The sequence below is a fragment of the Pan troglodytes genome, chromosome 7 (genome assembly GCF_028858775.2).
Source record: "Pan troglodytes isolate AG18354 chromosome 7, NHGRI_mPanTro3-v2.0_pri, whole genome shotgun sequence".
Lineage (NCBI taxonomy): Eukaryota > Metazoa > Chordata > Mammalia > Primates > Hominidae > Pan > Pan troglodytes.
Window position 1 is genome coordinate 75,939,653 of NC_072405.2, and position 22,958 is coordinate 75,962,610.

At 36.3% G+C, this 22,958-nt stretch overlaps 1 protein-coding gene across 7 annotated transcripts in view; it reads right to left on the reverse strand.

Annotated features, from left to right (window-relative positions):
* ARFGEF1 (ADP ribosylation factor guanine nucleotide exchange factor 1) overlaps positions 1-22,958 on the reverse strand; it is a 143,678-nt gene that overhangs the window by 85,098 nt on the left and 35,622 nt on the right. For all 7 annotated transcript variants that reach the window (XM_054657363.2, XM_054657362.2, XM_016960236.4 and 4 more), the window contains 6 exons: positions 19,625-19,655; positions 18,412-18,568; positions 16,401-16,547; positions 13,627-13,806; positions 9,044-9,320; positions 5,154-5,264 (listed from right to left, as the gene is read on the reverse strand). In XM_054657363.2, coding sequence (XP_054513338.1) covers positions 5,154-5,264; positions 9,044-9,320; positions 13,627-13,806; positions 16,401-16,547; positions 18,412-18,568; positions 19,625-19,655 — 903 coding nt within the window. The remainder of the gene's footprint in view (positions 1-5,153; positions 5,265-9,043; positions 9,321-13,626; positions 13,807-16,400; positions 16,548-18,411; positions 18,569-19,624; positions 19,656-22,958) is intronic.

The following is a 22,958-nucleotide window of genomic DNA, read 5'->3' on the forward strand; positions in this document are numbered from 1 at the left end:
GCCTGGACGATAGAGCAAGACTTCATCTCAAAAAAAAAAAAAAAAAGAAAGAAAGAAAGAAAAAGAAAATAATATAAGCAAAGGTTCAAACAAAACAAAGACTGAGTAGAAAAAATATTTACAATACACTGAACAAGGAATAATTTCTTAGTATGAAGAACTCCTGAAAATAAGAACAAAAGAAAGAAAAGGAAAAAATAGGCAAAAGACAAGAATAGTAATTCAAAAAAAGATAAGTAGTCCAATGATATTTAGTTGGAATATACAAAATGGCCAATGTTTGACCTATAAAAATAATTGCCTATATTTTGACCCTGGAAATAGCCAAATGCAAATTAAAACAATACAGTAAATACCATCATTACAGTGACATTATAGCACTGTATACAAATTTTTTAATATTCATACACCTTGATCAAGCTATTCCTTCTTTATAATTTATCCAAAAGATAAGTGCAAAAAGATGTCTATAGTAAGAATGTATATCACACCAATGTTTATAAAAAGCAAAAACCTGGAAATAATCTAAATGCTAGTATTAACAGGAGATTATTTAAATAAATTATGGCCCAGTGATATAATGAAATTCAAATGGATGTGAATGGATATAGTTTAATATGTGAAAAAGGCAGATTATCAAACTGTAAGTACAATATATTCCCATTTATCTTAAACATATGTAATATATATGCAGACGTGTGAAAAAAATTATTTAAAAAATTATGTACAGCAAAACACACCATAATAAGATCAAAAGACTTGGGCGAATAATAAACTGAGAGAAAGTATCTGTAAAATATATCACAGAATCCTAATACATAAAGCATTCTTAAGGGGAAAAGGATAAAAATCTGATGGAAAAATGAACAGAAGACATGAATAAACGACTCGCTAAAAGATATACTAATGATCCTACAGATATGAAAAGATGTTTAATTTCACTCATAGTCAGAGAAATGCACATTAAAACCAAACTGAGATACATTTCTCACCTATCAGGTTGGTAAAAACTCAAAATCTTTTAGTACTACCAGCTGTGGAGAGAAAGGCACTCTCATACATTAATGGTAAGAGTGCGAAATGGCACAACACCTATAAAGAGGAATTTAGCAATAGCTAACAGATATTCATATTCATTTACCACTTGACCCAATAATCTCATTTCTAGGAATTTGCCCTCAAAATAAACTTCCATAAATATGAAACAATACAGATGTACAAAGTTATTCACTGCAGCATTATTTGTAACAGCAAAACACTGGAAACAACGTAAGTACAACAGGGGGCTGGCTGAATAAACTATGATATATCTGCATAAGGCAGTATTATGCAGAAAACCATGACAGAAAAGAAGAAAATCTCTATCAACTGAAATAGAATAATTTCTAATATGTTAGGTGAAAAAATGCAACACACACATACATGCAGTACTCTAACAAAAAATGTGAGAAAGGGAAATAAAAAATGCCTTTGCTTACATCTCTTATGTACAAGCAGACATGTACGCACAACCCCCTAACCCCCAGAGATAAACTAAAAGCTAGTGAAACTGATTACCTATAGAAGGAGGATCAGAGAAGGAAGGAGCTGATGGAGTTCTCCAAGTAAGCATTTTATGTAATTTTGACTTTGAATCATGTAAATATTCTTCATATTTAAAAAAACGAACCAATAAAATAATACAAGTAACTTTTTCAAAACAGTACTCTCACTCATCTTTAGTAGGATATATTTAAGGATACATATAATTACAGAGAAATCTTGAACTTTATAGGTTTGCTGTTAGTAATGGCATCTTGTTGGGAATCTGGGTTTTCAATGTAGGAAACGGAAGATACAAATAGAAAGTACAGAAAGATGAGGAGCAACCTTGTGGTATTGGACGTGAAGTAGAACTACAAATAGGAACTTAAGACTAATTGTATGTTTCCCTCTCTATCCACTGGAAGGGCCTGCAAGTAAGGACATCTCAGCAGCTAGCAACAAGAGCATCTTGTAACCAATTCTCGGTTTCTAAGAACAACTGCCCACTAAAAAGGACAAAGACTCTTCGGAGAACTAGCTGATTCCAGGGCTGAGGAAAAGGGAAGTTGAAGGTGAACCTGGAACATCTTTCTGTTCGAAACATAAAGGAAAAGCTCAAAGACTAACAGAATCACATCAAAAGAACGTGGGTGTTAGCTTGAAGGGATTCCCACTGGCAGACAAAAAAATAAAAATAATGATGATACAGGATTATAACACATCAAATAATAAAAGAATTCATTAAGCCCATGGTATTATTTTTTAAAGGGGGGGTGGGGCAGGGTGGGAGAGCTCTTCTCTATAGAAAAATGTCAATGAATGTTAAGAATTAGAAAATTGCTATATTGCAACCCAATATCTGAGTAAGGCAAGGATCATCAATGGGTGCTAAAACCATTGAGTGGGCCAGGTGTGTGGTTCACATCTGTAATCCCAGCAATTAGGGAGGCTGAGGTGGGAGGATCACTTGAGGCCAGTTCAAGCCCAGCCTGGACAACACGAGCAAGACCCCATCTCTACAAAAAAAATACAAAAACTAGCCGGGCGTGGTGGTGTGTAACTGTAGACTCAGATACTCAGGAGACTAAGGCAGGAGGACTGCTTGAGCCCAAGAGATCGAGGGTGCAGTAAGCCAAGACTGTACCACTATACCCCAGCCTGGGTGACAGAGCAAGACCTTATCTTGGGGGGAAAACAAAAAAAAAAAACACTGGGTGAATAAATTTTCATATCATCTCCAAGTATCAAAGTATCACCTCAGATTAGCTATTAATCACAAAGTGAAAAATGTTCCTTTACAGAGAGCTGATAATCACCATCTTAACCAAATGATCCAACCCTACCACCAACGGGGGTAACCTGTCATTATGTACCAATTTATATGATGTAATATTAAGTACTAATATCACCATGCAGTATTTTTGCCAAATATGTTTAATCTAAACTAATCATGTAGATGACAATCTCAATCTCCTCATATAGGATGGTAAAGAAACCATCCAATAAATCCAAAATTTGAAATATTCTACAAGGCAAAAGATTCTTCAAAAAAACAAATGTCATGAAAGTTGGGGGGAAAAATCAAGAGGACTTGTTCTAAACCAAAGAGACAGATAAGCAAATACAAGTGTACCCAGGTTGAGTTCTGGATTTAGAAAAGAAAAAAAAGGATATAAGACACATTTTGGGAAAACTGGGAACACTGAAAAATATATGTATATAAGATGTTCTTGAAATCGTGTTAATTTCCCTAGGTATGAAAATGGAATTGTGCTTATTGTATGAGAATGCTCTTATTGGAGAAGATATATGCTGTGAGGTATTTACGGGTGAAATGTCATGATGTATACAACCGATTTTCAAATGGTTCAGCAAAGACACATACATTATGTGCATGGTATTTAAAGATACATAAAGTAAACACAGCAAAATCGTTAACCATTAGTGAATCCAGATAAAGGACACACAGGTGTTCACTGTTCCTTTTTTCGAACTTTTCTCTAGGTTTGATGTTTTTCCTAAGTAAAAAGTTGCAGAAAAATGAAAACTTTCACTTCAGACTCTGTATTGTTAGGTGCTGGTGAATTTTTTTTATAAAGGGTCAGATGATAAACATTTTAGGCTTTAGAAGTCGTACAATCTCTACTGGAACTATTCAACTTTACCTATGAAGTACAACAGGAGACCTCTGTAGGCAGTATAAAAACAAATAAGCATGGCTGTGTCACAGTATTATTTTACATACAAAAATAGGTAGCGGGTTGAATCTGGCCCACAGGCCATAATGTGCCAACTCCTTAACTATACTATTATATGTTTAAAGAATGCACGGGCATGTACTGCTATTTTTTCTTCTCTATTTTTTATTTTTTTAATATATATTTTAAATTCATACTCTTCAAATCATGGTCTGTTCTTCAGTCTCTACCATTTCCCACTTGGTAATCTCATGGCTTCACTATTAATTTTAACAGAATGACTCCCATCTATAGCACCTGCCTTGGCAACTCTTGAGCCAGAGTTTTATTTTCCATTACGTATTTCATAATCATTTCCACACGGATGGCCAACTTGAAGGTCAAATTCAGTATACCGAAAGTAAATAAGTGCCTTTTTTCCCAAGTGACTTATCTTCCAAGATGATTCAACTCTACCAATAGCACCACCATCCACCTATCCATTTAGGCTCAAAAACTGAAACACTACCTGTGCAGGAAAGAGGTAACATAGCAGGCCAGAGACTGCCTATCCTTAGAAAGGCCTACTTGCAAGACTGGCCTTTGGCTGGCACCTGGGAACTTATATTTTGGGAGGGATCCCACTATTCCCAGAACTGATAAAAGTGACTCACTGTGTCTAAACTGTACAAAGAGTGTAATTTATGCTGAACACCAACCTTCCTTCTGGTATCCTGGAATTTTCGTACATGCTAGGTGCCTACATAACAGCCCCCAATAAAAACCTTGGGCCCTGAGTCTCTAATGAGCTTCCCTGGTAGACAACACTTCACAAGTTGAATTAAGAGAATCTATATGACTTCACTGAGAGAAGACATTTGGAGCATGTACCTGATTTTCTCCAGGCTTCACCCCATATACCTCTTCCTACTGATGATTCTGCTTTGTACTTTTTCACTAATAAATCATGCAGTGAGTACAACTATATGCTGGGTCCTGTGACGGCTTCCAGTGAAATCACCAAACCTTGGGGTAATCTTGAGGGCCTCCGACACACTTTCTTTTCTTTTCCTTACCTACTTAATCAGTTACAAAGTCTTCTTGATTCAATATACATTATATCACTTATCCATATTTTTGTCTCCATTTAGACGGTTTCTGTCCTATTCAGGCTTTGAATACTGTGCTGGTATCCTACTGGGAATTCCTATTTCCAGACTTAGCTTCTTAAAGTATAGTTCTGGTCATTTCATTTCTCAGTGCTAAAATCTTCCATATTAACCCATTTGTTCTAGAATCAAGGCCAAAATCCTAAATGTGGAATTTGTAACTTTCCATTGGTTGGCTCCAAACGTTTTAATTTTGCCCTTTCTATTCCAGACATTACAAAGTCGCCACAGTCAGATGAAATCCCACAGACAGAGTAAAATAATTTTGAATGAAGTATACTACCTCCAACAACAATGTTCACCATTTCTTCTACAATGTTCTGTACAATGTCTTGTGGCTTTTCCTCACAATCATGGTTTTCTCCGTCATATAACATTTCATTTTTAGATAATGCTTTAAAAGAAGAAAAATTCAACAGAACATTATTTTAACTTTTTGGAAGCTTTTTACTAAACATTTATGATGAAAAAACTCCTAAACCATGAGGAATAAAAGAAAAAAAATCAAATAGATAACATGAAATTAGAAGCAATTATATGCTAAACCTTCAAAATGTATACCAAAACTTAAATATTTTCCAAATTCAAGTCAATTTCAATAATGATTCCTTTGACAAGCTATTACATTATTACACTTAACTGAATTTTCTAGATTAGTCCTTTAAGAACCAAAACTTCAAAAACTATTTTAAATGAAACATTTCTAACATGTCCTACAGATGCTTACTTATACTTAGTACACACATTACACTATCCCTTATCAAATATACTGAATGTAATTAGGCTGGGTGCAGTGGCTCATGCCTGTAATTTCAGCAACTTGGGAGGCCAAGGTGGGTGGATCACCTGAGGTGGGGAGTTGGAGACCAGCCTGGCCAACATGGTGAAACCCCATCTCTACTAAAAATACAAAAATTAGCCAGGCGTGGTGGCACACGCCTGTAATCCCAGCTACTCGGGAGGCTGAGGCAGGAGAACTGCTTGAACTCGGGAGGTAGAGGTTGCAATGAGCTGAGACTGCACCACCACACTCCAGCCTGGGTGACAGAGCAAGACGACGTCTCAAAAAAAAAAAAAAGTAATTAAAGCTTGTTTCTATTACTTAGGCTCATCAATAGTAAGATCAACATTGTAGTCTATGGTGAGGTCCCTGAAGAAGCATCTGGGCCTTCCCCAGTACTTTCTGGCCCTTCCTATTTTTTCACCAACAGAATCTACATATCTAATGTAAAACTAAATTTAAGAAGCTAAAAAAGAATTCATTGTCCAATTTAATTTAAAAAACAAAAAAAAAAACAAAAAAAACAAAATCACCAACAACAGATAACTGCCAATTGAACTTCTGAATAGCCTAAGAGAAACTGATGAAATCTGATGTTCTGGATAGCTTGCATAGTCTATTGCAGAGAAAAATAGGAATTCCACTGGGCTTTTTAAAATGTTGAAAATATGTCAAAGCAGCTCAACTATCACTTTAGAATGCCCTGGGATTCAAAACGCTGTCTTGAGCTACCGTTCTACACCAAAGGGCATCAGACAGCATATTAGCTGATGGTGCTGCAGTTTCAACTCCTTGAACCTTCCCACTACTATAAAGGACCACTACAGCTGAGCACAGGGGGGGTCACACCTGTAATCCCAGCACTTTGGGAAGCTGGGTGGGAGGATCACTTGAGCCCAGGAGTTCAAGACCAGCCTGGGCAACACAGTGAGACCCAGTTGCTACAAAAAATTTAAATATTAGCTGGGTATGGTGACACCTGCCTATAGTCTTAGTTACTTGGGAGGCTAAGATGGAAGGATCGCTTGCGCCTGGGAGGCAGGCAATGACCCATGATTGTGTAATTGCACTCTAGTCAGGGTGACAGAGCAAGACTCTGTATCCAAAAAAAAAAAAAAGAAAAAAAGAAAAAAAGGACAAAAAAAGGACCACTACTTATAATAATGGCTTCCAGGTGCCTGTCCTCCCTATAATTTCACTTTTACTAATTTACTGTCTGTAGTATCCCAAAAATACTGAATGCCACAAGAGAAAACCAGATAAATATGCATGTAAATGAGCAACCTTATTTTATAAAATATCCAAATAAAAATAGCATTTAGAGTCTTCTGTGAATAAAAACATAAATGTCTTGAAAGATAATTTTTCTGCCATTCTTAAGTGTTTTATTTCCATGCTCTAGTTGGCTAAAATTACCTCAAGTCTGAAAACTAGAGTTTCAAAGTAACTTAATATACATAACCACTATCTAAAAGTGTACAAAATGACTAGTGAAGGGTCAATTTTCACATAAGTATCTGAAAGAAACAGAACAGAATAACAATGACTAATATTTATTACATGTAGGAAGTGCTTAGAGAAGTTAACTATTATGTCCAAAGTCACGCAGCTGGTAAGTGACAGAGGTGTGCTCCAAAAATGCACTCTGAACCAATGGCTGTCAAGCAGAATTTTCATTTATATCAGCTATTGGGAGAAAAACATCTTTGGAGCCAAAATAATCATCACAATCCCACAGGAAACTATGTCTTTCTAACTCTATATTCTACAAGGCTTCTACAGCAGTACCTCACACACGGCAGATGCTTCCATTCCTTGGGTCTTAGTCCATGTTGTTTCCTTGGTTGGAAAATTTCCTGCCCCTAAGGTACCTCACACACGGCAGATGCTTCCATTTCTTGGGTCTTAGCCCCTGTTGTTTCCTTGATTGGAAAATTTCCTACCCCTATCTATCAAGATTCAACTAAAATATCACCACTTTCTCTACAAAGAAATTTCCTAACTCTTCTCAGCAGAATTACTTTGTGCATGGCATTTTTAGGACACCTATCACATATTATACCTTATTTATGCTCACTTGACTTCCAGGTATGCTAAGATCACACTGAAAGCAGTGGCTGTATCTCCATCATCTTTTTAACCTCAAGTCCTAGCATGGTGCCTAAGACACAGTATGCTCAATGAAGGTTTGCTAAATGCATAGATATATAAACAAAAAAATAAATAAAGTCCCAGCTTTATTAGAGATTAGCCCTTTGAATCTGCCCATTATAAGCTCACAGCGAAAGTGGGGGAAATTTTGGCAAGGGCAGGCTAGACAAATGTAAATCATTTAAGTGGTATGGATTCACTATTAGCTTCAGTACTATGAATGCTTAGCTTATCGAAGTCATCCTTTTTAAAACAAATAGTAAAGTACTATTTTTAAAAGCATGCCTCTCAGAAAGCTGGGGGAAAAATGTAAAAAGGCACGTATTCATGCCACTACTAAGTTTTGGAAAAGGCATGGTTTAAAACAAAAAAAAATCAAGAGCTGAAAACATATTACAGAAATCCTTCCTCAAAGTGAAGTAAAAACACAGACTTCAGATGAACTGTAACTGACTCCTAACATGCTAGTTCTAGACAACCACACTGGAGAGGCAACAGAATTCTCATCATTTAAAAATGACATCAAGCTAAGAAGGGCAAAGGGAGAACAACACAAACTCCCTGGTAGTTTCACAGAACAGCTAAAGCTGAAAATAACATTTAGGAAAAAAATAACTTCATGGGATTATTTTTACAGAGAAACAAATTTGTAAAATAAATATAATTTTTATAATCTTATAAGCGTTTTCTTATACACTTAAAAAATCAGAGAACATCTCAATTTTAGTGATTACTATGCATCATGATTTTAAAAAATGAAAATTTCTATCAGTTGGTTACTCAAAAACTTTGTTTTTATATTTAATTTCAGTACTTTTTTTTTTTTTACCATAATCATATTTTTAAAACTGGTAATGATTTTTTAAAATTTTCAGTCATATTCCAGAAAACCTTACTAGGTCACTTGTTTGCTATGAAACAATCTTAAGAAAACTGAAATTTCTATATAACATTTAACGGACATTTATGACCCTCTTTAGAAATATATCTGAGCTCCAAAGGAAATCTATAAATCATACTGCTCATGAGATGCTAATAAATGCAAAGTATCATTCATAGATATCTCGTAGGTTAGAGTCAAATTAATTTTACCACCTACAATGAGGAAAGTCCACAATTACCACAATGTGTCTGACACACTTATTAAATCATATTATCCTTTCAACATTTCTTCATCAAAACTCTCATTCCTACACATTTCCCTTAACACACACCCCAAACCCCCTTTTCAAGAAGATTACTTTCAGCTGCAGTTGCCTGATCAGCTTCAGTCTGTTCATTTTCTGCACTGGAAATATCAGATCCATTTTCAGGCTCTGTGTCATCCTGAAGACTTTTATCTACATCATTTGTATGGAGGTCAAGGTCCCCTTCGTGTTCTTGGGATATATGATCAACAGTCTGAGGTGGCAAATATCTAAGTTGAGGTGATTCAGGCTCGTGATGGCTTACTGGAGACTGTAACAGATGATGATGCTGCCGATGCCTTTCTTTTTCCATTTGTTTTGCTTCCTGTAACTGGAAATAAATAAAATTTCCAATATTAGTAAAATAAGTTGTTTAAAATTTGGAAGGATAATGTTACCTCCAACAATCCTTTCTATAAGGTGCCATTCTCTCTACGCTTGGAAATTAAAGTTTATCAGAAATGGAGAACATAAACTATACTAAAAACAATGAACAATGTTTACTTCTTAGGTGGCTGGAAATTGGCACATAAGAACAGAGATGAAAGACTTTCACTATATAGCATTTTCACTGTATTTGGTGTTTGTGTGAATGAAACACACACACACACATTCACTTTTGCTTATACATACAGAATGAAAGTCTATAAAAATACATAAGAAGCTAGTACTAACAATTACCTATAGAGGGTAGAGATTAGGAAATAAAATGGAAAACAAGAGTGGGAGGCAACTTTTCAGTGTTTATCCTTCTGGAGCATGTTCTTATGTCACCTTGTCAAATATCTTTTAATAAAAAAATTAAAATTACATTTAATAGAATTACAATGAAGGCTTAAATCACTCTGCCTAGCCATCTAATAATTATGAAAAAAACTATATCTACAAATGTCTGAATTTTATTTTAGAAAAACTGTCATTATTATGTATATAATACTATCTGTAAAACTGGCTCACAAAATGTTAGAAACATTAACTGGGATCACAAGATTTCATTTTTTAGCACTTTATTGCTTTCACACATCTCTTTTGGTCCTCAAGACCTGATAAGAATGAGTCTCACAGAATTAATTTCCACCAAGATAAATCTTATACAGTAGTAAATATGAACATTTCATATTCTCCAGTAATATTCCAGGTTAGGTGGAAATGCCAGAATTACACGAATTTATAAAATAAGCTTGAATGAAAGGATTTTAATAATAAAGTCTGACAAGATTTGCTTTGTAAGGAGTTTTATTTTGTGGGGGAAGGGGAAAATTAAGGTTACCAGTAGCTAATATCAAAGAATTCAACATCTGGCTTAGAAGATTTTAGCAAATGTGGAAGTTAAGTCGTCTGTATGTATCCCATTTCCCCTTATTTTCTCTCCCTCTTTTCCACCTTTTCTATAATTATCCATAGCACAGAACTAAATACCCTTTGTAACACAATACATGTTCATAGCCTTTATCATAATTCAGTTCTGCAGTTGTTTAAGGGAAACTCTTTGCCTCAAATGTTCCTAAGATCTTCAAAGGTAATAGTCAAGTCGGTTTTGCTCGTCACTGTATAAGTGAGGCCTAGCACAGTGCCAGGAACATATAAGGAACTTAATAAAAAGTCTGTTAATGAAATCAAACCAATAAAACTTTGTTATTAAAAAGTGACAAAAATATTTTATGTCCTCAAAAAAAAGCAGCAAAACCACTGTTTGTGGCTGCAAAATATTAGAAATAAATTAATGCCACTACAGAGGAGAGTGACTTAATAGATAATAGGCTATACCCTAAAGTACTATCATCTATAAAAAAGAATGAGGAAGGTCTTTAAGGACTGATATGAAATGCTTTCTAGGACATACTGCTCAATGATAAGAGCAAAATACAAAAGAGAATGTATAGCATGTGTGGTAGCTAGTCTTCAAGATGGTCACCAATGATGTCCACCTCTCAATTTTCACTCCCTTGTGTAGTCTCTTTCCACAATGTACCGGTGTGACCGCTTCTGATTATAAGGTAGACATGTGGCTTCCGTCTTACATTCAAGGGGTGGAAAGAAGGGAAGAAGAGGAATGCAGTGGTAGGAATTAGTAGGAATTGGTACTTTTCTGAGTAGACCTTTTGTACAGCTCTGACTCTTAAATCGCAGTAATGTTTTACATACCTAAAAAATAAATAAGTACAGTTCGCCCTCTGTGTATCCATGGGTTCTACATCAGTGGATTCAACCAAACAGGGATTGAAAATACTGATGGCGGGGGAAAAGAATGGCTGTGTCTGTACTGAACAAACATGTACAGACAACTTTTTTTTTTGGTCGTTATTCCCTAAACAATACAGTATAACAACTATTTACAAAGTATTAGGTATTATAAGTAATCTAGAGATGATTTAAAGTATACAGAGGATGTGTGTAGCTTATATGCAAATATTACACCATTTTATAAAACAGACTTGAGTATCCACAGATTTTGGTATCCATGGGAGGGCCCTGGAACCAATCCCCCATGAATACTGAGGGATGACTGTAATTAAAACTAACCAGGATGTGACGAATACCAAAAATGAAAAGCAGAGAGTAACAAATGAGTCTAACTATTATCACAAAGGAACCTATTGCAGAGTGTGGGGAAGAAAGGAACTAATCTAAGTAACTAGAAAATAATATTTTGAATGGATAAGGCTAAAGACAAAAAAACCTGAATATAAATGCTATAATCTACTTAGTAAATTTGTTTCTCACACTGGTAATGATTAGCAATTCTAAAACTAATGGGTATAATAGGATTGAACAATCAATGTATTTAGAATACAAAAGCCATATTTCTCATTGTTTAGAGAAAGAAGTTTACAAATAAAGGGAGAAGACTGAAATGAACCCTGTATTGTTGCACTGGAATCAGAAATATCAGTATGAACACATGGTTTTATTACCTACATATGGAAAGTCACATACAGGTGTAGGAATTGAGTGGGACGGAAGGGATAGTATATAAACATATATTTCCTAACTCTATCTGCTGAGAGGCCTAGAAGCAATAACACAGAGTGACAATGAATACAACTAGCACTCAAATTTTGGTTTCTAAATACCATTCTCCAATCAAAAGAGCTACAGCTCCTTATTGAAGTGGTTGATTCCAAGGCTGAAGCTGGGAAAATTCAAAATGAGCCTGGAAAATCTTGAGAATCCAGAAAGCATGGAAGTACTCAAAAAAGGATGGGAGCTGGTCACAAGGGCACAGGGCCAAAACTGTAATAATTTGGGCAACAAAATAAGTAACTGTAGCACACATTACAACCATAAAATAAAATAAATATCTGTGATTACAGATTGATATAAATAATTAAATTAAGGGAGGAGAAATTCAATTAATAAATACAGAAGAGAGAAACAGGAAAATCATTAGGGAAACGCCACAATAATTAACTGTTGCCAACAAGATCCACTGACAGATATTAAAACTGAGGAAGTGAGGGGAGGATCTGAAGAGAAACAGTATTTGCACTGTCTTAAAATATCTCCCCAAAGATATTTATTAATTGCAAAAGAAAAACTACTAACTTTATAGTGGAGGAACCTGACAGATAACTACCTTAACCAAGTGATCAAGGTTAACATCACCAACATTAAGGTATATCAACATCATGAAGTCCTGACAAAATGCACTGAAAAGGACACAACATTGTCTCAGAGATATTCTGGCAAAAAATGCACAACCTCATTCTAATCACGAGAAAACATCACAAAAAGTAAACTGAGGAAAATTCAACAAAATAAATTATTAGTATCCTTTTAAAAATAGCAAGATCATGAAAAAGATAAGGAAAAGTTGAGGAACTGTCACAGACTGGAGAAGACTAAGACATAAGAACTAAATGCATACTGAACACAATGTGGGATCCTGGGTCAAATCTTAAAACATTAGTGGGAAAATTGGTGAAATTCAAGCAGGGTCTGTGGTTTGGTTAACAGTATTGTACCAGTGTTAATTCTGCTTTTGATAATTGTACTACGTAGGTATGTAAGTTAACTGCATTAAGGGAAGCAGGGTGAAGGGTAAAAGGGATTGCTCTGAAAAATTTTTGCAACTTTTCTCTACGTTTAAAAAGAGTTCAAAATAAGAAGCTTGATGTTGATTTTTAATAGTGAAGACCTATGCATTTAAAAACAATTCTCTAGTTGCTGATCTCTTAACAATCAACCTGAAGCAGTTCAAAGTATAAGGAATATCATGCCCCTTTATCATACGGGGGAAAAAATGTATTTCATCAATACAGAAATATACTTTTTTAAGGCTTAATGAATAATTTTATTTCAGATTGCATTAAGTATTTTATAGCTACATTACACTCTACTAAGTTTGAATGCAATAAAAGTATTAATTCGTAAGTACTTCCACAAGGAAGATGGCAATCAGCATATTTCACATTCTATTTGTGAACAACTAAAAATACTTTGTCCAAAGTTAAGTCGGTAAACCGTAAAACAAAACAAAATAAAACACAATCCCACAAATCTCCAGTAAGTGGAAATGTAAATAAAAGACATTCTTTTCTACAGGTACAAAGATTTCACTCTAATTACTGTAAACTCCTTTCTATATTTAATGCCTGTTGTGTTCTATACAATCTCTCTCTTCTTAAAATACTTACTGCTTGGTTTTCCATGCGTGCAAAGATAACATTTAGCATCTGAGTGAGAGTAGCTTTGGCTGTTGTCTGATTGATGAGATTTTTGCTTGCTAAGTAGATATTGTAACATGTTCTCACAGCTTGCAGTACAGTCCCTTCATGAATTTCTATGTGTTGTGATGTTACTGCAGTAAGTAAAGCCTTTAAGAAAAAAAAAGGAAAAAGTTAAAGAGATTTTCTTTTTCTTTTTTTTTTGGAGACAGTCTTTCTCGCTCTGTCACCCAGGCTGGAGTGCAGTAGTGTGATCATAGTTCACTGCAGCCTTGAACTCCTGGGCTTAAGTGATCCTCTCGCAACAGCCTCCTGAGTAGCTGGGACTACAGGTGAGCACCACCACACCCGGCTAATTTTGTTTTATTTTTCTGTAGAGATGCAGCCTCTCTTTGTTGCCCAGACTGGTCTCACTCCTGGCTTCATGCAAGCCTCCCACCTCAGCCTCCCAAAGTGCAGGGGTTACAGGCATGAGCCACCACACCCAGCCTTAAAGTGATTTTCTGCATCTAGAGTTTCAGCACAAAAATTAAGCATTTTCATATTACAATTAAAACTTTCAGAAACAATTACCACTTGCGGGTAGTATACACAGAATTTCTACTGGCCTTGAATATATCATCAACTGTTAAAATATTTGATGTTTTCCTCACTGCGGCAGTAATTTCCACATAATCTGAAAACCATTTAACTGATTTGTTTCAACCAAGGTTTCATTTTAATGAAAATACTATTTAACTTACTAAAATGCACAGCATGAAAGCTGTTACAGCAGAGCACAGATACGTCACATGAGATATCTGTTGAACTAGACCATCAACTTGGGAAGATACACATTGTGTCTTATTTGCCTCTAAATTTTTCTGAGATCTTTTTTAACACACTGAACTCAATAACTGTGCTGTTGTTGTTATTGTTGAAGAGGTTTATAAATGTTTTAGAATAAAGCATTTAAAATAATCCCAAAGTAGCTGGGCGTAAGTGCCATATACCTGTGGCCCCAGCTACTTGGAAGGCTGAGGTGGGAGGATCATTTGAGTCAGGGAGGTCAAGACTACAGTGAGCTGTGATCATGCCACAGCACTTAGCCTGGGCAACAGAGTGAGACTGTCCCAAATTAAAAAACAAATTCCTAAGGCAAATACTTCAATAAAATGAACAAATTTAACCTATGTGAATTTTCACATATTGGGTTACTTCCAATTTCTCAAGAGCAAAGACTCTTATCTTTTGTCTTCTTTATGTTGTACAATGCTATGCAGGGTCAGCATTAATGGGCATTATCTTAAACCATAAATGACATGAAACTATACATGATAGGTCAAAATGATCAACCCGTTTTTTTTTTTTCTTTTTTGAGACAGGATCTCACTGTGTTGCCAAGCCTGAAGTGCAGTGCAGTGAACACGGCTCACTGCAGCCTCAATTCCTGGGCTCAAGTAATCCTCCCACCTCAGCCTCCTGAGTAGCTGGGACCACAGGCACACATCACCACATCTGGCTAATTTTTAAATTATTTTTTGTAGAGACAGGGTCTTGCTGTGTTGCCCAGGCTGGTCTCGAACTTCTGGGATCAAGCAACCTTCTTGCCTTGGCCTCCCAAAGTGCTGGGATTACAGGCATGAGCTACCATGCCCAGTATTTTTTTTTTTTTTTAGAATAAAGATATTGTATGGCTTCTGAAGTAAACGCAACTATAAAACTGAAAGGCTCCAAAAGGGTTGTATTCACACATGAAAGAACACTTCATATATACACGTAAAAACAATTTCAAAAGTACTGTACTATATATAGCACATGAAAATTTTACTGCTATAAAAATATACCACCACTACCATTAGCAATAACATTAAGAACTCAGTATCTGTAACAGAATGAAAACATTACTAATTTTTCTCCAAAGGAATTCAATCAAACAAGTACGTTACAGCACGAACTCAGAACAGGGTTTTGCTGAGCAAGTTCAATAGATGGATGGGTGCAACGATATCAGGAGAACTGGCGGACAAGTAGTGTCCACCTGGTAATTTGTGAGTTGAGAGGACAAGCTATGAAAGGTCCAACAGTACAGAAGAAACTAGAGGGGTCACAGCTTTAAGAACTACCCTAAAGTTTGATGGATGGAATATATATATACATATGAAAAACATGCCAGAAACAGAAAAACTTTGGAAGACTCTAGGGACTAAGTCTAAACTGAGACCTTCAAAAGAAGAGATATGAGAACATAGTTTTCCTCTAACAAACTCTTGGCATACAACATTAAAATCCCCTAATATGGAGTCTAGAAAGCATCCAAATGACCTCTTCTTTTTTTTCTTGAGACTGTTTCACTCTGTCACCCAGGCTGGAGCACAGTGGCATGGTCTCGGCTCACTGCAACCTCCGCCTCCCAGGTTCAAGTGATTCTCCTGCCTCAGCCTCCTGAGTGGCTGGAACTACAGGTGCCCACCATCATGCCCAGGTAATTTTTTTGGTATTTTTAGTAGAGTATTTTTAGTAGAGATGGGGGTTTCACCATGTTGGCCAGGCTGCTGTCAAACTCCTGACCTCAAGTGATCCGCCCAACTTGGCCTCCCAAAGTGCTGGGATTACAGGCATGAGCCACTGAGCCCGGCCTCAAATAACCTGTATTATAGCTGGAATGCACATAAAATGATCTTTCCTAATGTTTTAAGGTGAAAGGCATCTGAATTTTGAAGATACAGATTATTAATAACAATTTTACTTTATATAATAATTACCTTTATTATCTGCAGCTGAACTCCTTCATCTGTCTGAGGGCCCTGAAAGCAGCCACATATTGTTTCAATAATTCTATCAATTAATTTTTTGCCTGGTGTTGTACTATCTGGAGCATTGCCAGTCAAGTGCCCATAAGCAATAAGTTTCTAAAATGGAGAAAGAAAACAAAGATCCTAAGTAAGGTAACAAATATTATACATACTAATGCAATATACATTAAAATTACAGTATACAATTGAATATACATAAAAATTTTTACACAAAAACATAAAGGTATTATCAAAGCCAAAGCTATACCAACTTTTTCTGTAGAAACTTTATTCAAATATGCAAAGTTATTTATACTTGTAATAATCACAAAAACAGAACAATAACCACAATAAAACCATCAGGTAATATTTTGAGAAAGTCAGGCCTTGGAGAACCTGTCTCTGATGAGTTAGAATTGCTTACTGTGGCTGGGCGCAGTGGCTCATGCCTGTAATCCCAGCACTTTGGGAGGCCTGCTTGCCTCCCACATTGTCAGTCCACATTGGGTGGACTGCTTGAGCTTAGGAGTTCGAGGCCAGCTGGGCAACACAGGGAAAGCCCATCTCTACAAAAAATAAAAAATTAGCTGGGTGTGGTGGTACATGCCTATAGTCCCAGCTACTCAGGAGGCTGAGGTGAGAGGACTGCTTGAGCCTTGGGAGGTGGAGGTTGCAGTAAGCCAAGACTGCGCCACTGCACTCCAACGTAGGTGACAGTGAGACCTTGTCACAAAAAAAAACAAAAAAAAATTGCTTATTGCTTTCCACATAAACAAGGTTTTATTGATACTGCTTTTGTGAAAATTATCTTCATGCTTTTATATGACCCCCAATCTCTTTCCAAATGATTCATCAATATGTATAAAACCCAGTTTCCATATACTAGCTGAGATAAATCATAGATTTGTTCATTCATCATTATCAGTATACCCTGGAAGGAAGGCTTTACATATTATCATTCTAATTTTCCAGTGAAAACAAGATCACAATTCAGATGAACTTATCTTTAACCTATCCTTAAGGACAAATAATATGGTCTTTTCCTAGCTACTGAATTATAGTTGAATACATATAATTCCCAAATAGTGAGAACATCTGAAAAGAGAAGTATTCCTCTACTTAGAAACTTGTCTTACAAATATAATATCTATGAAGATCCTCTGTATATGTGTCAAACAGGGTAACAGAGTTCAGAAATTTTTCTGACATAAATGACTGCCATCGCTAAAGTATAGCAGTTAAATATTAAATTATATTAAGCTGCCAATATTAACCTATTGCTTCATATAAAACAGCAGACACTGGCCAGGCACAGTGGCTCACGCCTGTAATCCCAGTACTTTGGGAGGCCAAGACGGGCAGGCAGATCACTTGAGGTCAGGAGTTCAAGACCAGCCTGGCCAACATGGTGAAACTGTCTCTTCAAAAAAAAAAAAACAACAAAAAAAAACAAAAATTAGCTGGGCATGGTTACACACACCTGTATTCCCAGCTACTCAGAAGTCTGGGGCAGGAGAATTGCTTGAACACAGGGGGCAGAGGTCACAGTGAGCCAAGATTACGCCACTGCACTCCAGCCCAGGCAACAAAGCAAGACTTCGTCTCAAAAAATTAAAAAAAAAACAGCAGACACTTAGAAAAATTATTTGCAAATGGTGATGTATGTAAAGTCGGCAGCAGGTTAAAAGTATTACAGGTCTTGCATTTCACTGATGAGAAGAGACCAAATCAACACTTTTCATTATTGATAAACTTAGTAAAGATTTTATATCCCACTAAGTTAATGATTGTTATTATTAAACTAGAAATATCTTTTTGCAACTATTATTATCTGTCTTAAATATAAAAAATCACTTGGATTTTTTACCACAAAAAAGAGTATTCAAAGCTTTCATGGAAATGTCTGAATCATCAATGTGAGTAATGTTTTAGAAACACATTCAAAGTACACAGTTTTTAGAAAGTGCCATTTTAGACATACCTGTAAGCAATCTAGAGATGTACTAACTATGCGAGGACATTTGGACTGGCATGCCAACTCAAAAGGCAAGAAGTACTTGTCTGCTTCAATAAAATTTGTCTTTGATTTCACTGGTGGAAGGGTGCTTGATCCAGCTTTTGCTTCTCCATGAGGAGGACTAAATGAGAAAGAAAAGTCTGATTATAGCGTATCACATTTATAATATTGATGATAAACCCATGTAGAAACACAGAATTTCAGTTCTAAAAGGAATCTTGCTAAACCAGTCCTCTATCTTCCCATATTTCGAGAGGAAACCCAAGCCCAGAGAAGTGAAGTGGTTTGCCACATGGTCAAAAGCTAGTGGCCAGAGCTGTGACTAACCACAAGACACTGAAATCTTGTCTGCAAAACTGGTCTACAAAAACTGTAAAATTCAAGTTGCTTCTATTACAGAAATATTTTACTGTCACTTAACAAATTTGGTGTCATAATACCTTAAAAAGCAATGGCCTTTCTATTTGTCCTTAAGTCAAAGTGAGTTTTTTTAGTTATTCAATATTGTCCTAAAAAGGCCAACACTATCAAAAAACCTAGTAATTTTTCCAAATATGAATCAAAGTCTTTAAGAAAAGACTCTGAAGCCTATCTTATGGTATTTCAGAAGTATCTTTACATACTTATTTATATGAGAATCTTTTTGTATTTTTAAGTATGCTTAGAGCAGAGTCTGGTGGCTCATGCCTGTAATCCCAGCACTTTGGGAAGCCGAGGTGCGTGGGTCCCTTGAGTCCAGGAGTTCGAGACCAGCCTGGGAAATATGGCAAAATCCCATCTCTACAAAAAATTAGACAGGCATGGTGGTGCGCTCGCCTGTAGTCCCAGGTACTCGGCAGGCTGAGGTGGAAGATCACTTGAGCCTGGGAAGCAGAAGTTGCAGTGAGCTGTGATCACACCACCGCACTCCAGCCTGGACAACAGAGCAAGACCCTGTCTCCAAAAAAATATATGCATACATTTTTATAAATATATATAAAAATAGGTTTTAAGAAATATAATTGTATTTATTGTTTTTATATAATTGTATTTCTTAAAACCTATTTTTAAAGTTGATTTTACTATAAAACTCACATGCAGAGAATTTGCCACACTAAAATACAGATGACTATATTATTTTGACCAAGACTGACAAGTTTGAAAATTATTTTTACTAAAGAAAAGAAATCCCACAAACCTCTGTTTTTCAGTTTCCGCTTTTATTTCCTCTGAGGGGGAAAAAAAAAGAAGCATACATTAGAAAACTGGACAGCAGAAAGACTGAGTAATTTCTTAAGTTCTATAAACTCATTTGGAACTTCTACAAAAAGTTGGAAAGAATGCAAATTTAATAAAAATTAGATGCTAAAATTGTTTCATCTAAATTTTTTAATTTACACAAATAATATAAAACTATATGAATAGGTACATTAACAAACATAAGGATAGGTGAAGTTACAGATGATTAATTCCCAACGCATTTCCTTTTCTCAAAGCATTTCCTTTTTCGTCAAGTAACTAGTTACATTAAGCAGAAGCATTAATATTAAGAACAGGGCCAAGTTCAGTGGCTCACGCCTGTAATCCTAGTGCTTTGGGAGGCCAACGCAGGAGGATCACTTGAGGCAAGGAGTCTGAGATCAGCCTGGGCAACAAAGACCCCATCTCTAAAAAAAAAAAAAAAAAAAAAAAAAAAAAATTTAAATCAGCTGGGCATGGTGGTGTATGCCTGCAGTCCTAGCTATGTGGGGCAGGGGGTTGAGGTGGGAGGGTCCCTTGAGCCCAAGAGTTAAAGGTTACAGTGAGCTATAACCACTAGATTCCACTACAATCCAGCCTGGGCACAAGAACAAGACCCTGTCCTCCCACCAAAAAAAAAAATCACAACAGAATAATGTGTATGCTATACTGAAGTCACAAAATATATGGCAGATGTTTGGGGACAGGAGGAAAAACACCTCAATGCACCAACCTTGTGATTACCCCAGGGAGATTATCAGACCAGAACTATAACTTCTTAAATATGTTTGTGCATTGATATTTAACTCACTTTTCTATTTATGACTATACAAGGCCCTATAAAATACACATGCTCAATTTAATGGGAAATTTTCCCTTTCACTATTTATACTATAAGGTATCAGATAAATTAGACAAATCCTACCTGTAATAGAAGACCCTTAAATTTAATTGGCTGAGCACAGTGGCTCATGCCTGTAATCCCAGCACTTGGGGAGGCCAAGGTGGGCGGATCACCTGAGGTCAGGACTTCCAGACCAGTCTGGCCAACGTGGTGAAACATCGTCTCTACTAAAAACACAAAAATTAGCCAGGCGTGCTGGTGGTGCGCGCCTATAACCACAGCTACTCGGACGGCTGAGGCAGGAGAATCACTTGAACCTGGGAGGCGGAGGTTGCAGTGAGCCGAAATCACACCACTACCCTCCAGCCTCAGCGACAGAGTGAGACTCCATCTCTTAAAAAAAAAAATAATAATAATTAATTAATATATTGGGGAATCTGGCTAATTGACTAAATCTGCCTGAAATTTGGAAAAAAGGTATTCAGATGTGTGCCAAGTACTACTACACTTTACATATACTAAACTTTACATAGACTATTACACTTTACATGCAACTAATGTATTTATGTTTGACAACAATCCTATGAGGTGTGTACTATTATATCTTCATTTTAAAGACTGGAAAATTGAGGAAGAGAGGTTGAACAACTTGTCCAAAGGCTGCATGGCTTGGATGTATGGCTAATCAGGTTTCAATATTAGGTAATCTAACTACAGATTCTGGTTTATTAACCGTTCTACCATATAGGTGTATCTGAGAAACTGAACAAACTGTGCTAAATTGGGGTATGATAAACAACTACTGGCCTATACATTTTTAACACTATCACTAACTGAGCATCTTTCACGTACCAGATACTGTATTAAACCCTTTAAAAAGCAACTTTGACAAATCACCTTGCTATACGATTTCTACAATTCATTCGCACAATCCATACAACTTATTCATATAATACATACAAATTTACTCATTGCCTACTGTGTGCCAGGCATCTGATGTTCAGTATTTCAGTTTAAGTTTTCTGTGAACCAAACCCCTTTCCATTTTATTACTGGTAGAACTAGAAGGCAGATAGTATAAAAATATTATCTGCAGCTATTTAAAATACCACGTTAATAAAGGTTCACAATGATATTTAAGATCTGTATATCAGTTACTAAAATTGCACGGTTCACCAACAGATACAATCAAAAATAATCTTTATCACTTTAAAATATACGTGTGGGCTGGGTGCAGTGGCTCACACCTATAATCTCAGCACCTTGGGAAGCCGAGGCACATCGATCACTTGAGGTCAGGAATTTGAGACCAGCCTGGCCAACATGGTGAAACCCCATGAAATACAAATATTAGCCGGGCATGGCGGTGCATGTCTGTAGTCCCAGCTACTTGGGAGGCTGAGGCACAGGAATCGCTTGAACCCAGGAAGCGGAAGCTGCAGTGAGCTGAGATTGCGCCACTGCGCTCCAGCCTGGGTGACAGAATGAGACTCTGTGTCAAAAATAAATAAAATAAAATAAATGTATGGATAAGGAGGAAATGCTGTGTTGACTGACCTAAATCATCATAAAATAATTTAAGTATTCTTCATTTTAAAAAATTATCATTATTTAAGAGGCTGATATACTACTACAAACCAGTAAGGCAGGAAAAAAGGCAAGGCAGGGGAAGAAGAGGAGCTGGCAGTTTTTGTTATAAGGTGAATTCCCATTTGTAAAATAATTACAGAATAGGATATTCTAGTTAAGTAAATTATACGCTAACTAGGAATATCAGAGGAAATGAAACATTTTAAAGAGCACTGTGTTTTGATACCAAATATCACTAAATAACTGTGAGCATGAGAAACAACTCTAACTTCACTAACTACTAGATAATAAAGGTTCCTTATATTCTAAAACATGGGTGAACAAAAGCCTACCATAAGTTTTTGTGCAGCCCACGAGTGGAAGAATAGTTTTTACAGCTGAACATCTGCAATCAACTTGATAGGGAAACTAAGGATCAGAATAAATAATGGCCAGTTCTAAGGTCAGATAACTGATAGGCGGTGATCCAGAAACTTGTTTCTCTAGTTGTTTTTGTTTGTTTTTGTGAGATAAAGCTTCGCTCTTGTTGCTCAGGTTCAAGCGATTCTCCTGCCTCATCCTCCTGAGTAGCTAGGCATGCGCCACCACACCTAGTTAATTTTGTGTTTTTAGTAGAGACGGGGTTTCTCCATGTTGGTCAGGCTGGTCTTGAACTCCTGACCTTAGGTGATCAGCCCGCCTCAGCCTCCCAAAGTGCTGGGATTACAGGTGTGATCCACCGCGCCCGGCCTTGTTTTTCTAGTCTTAAACTAGTGTATTACCCACTACATTGTGCTATATTTAAGCAAACTTGTAATAACTGGTGCAAATGAACTGAAAAATATCATTCTACAATTATCAGGATTACATTCCCCCCTTA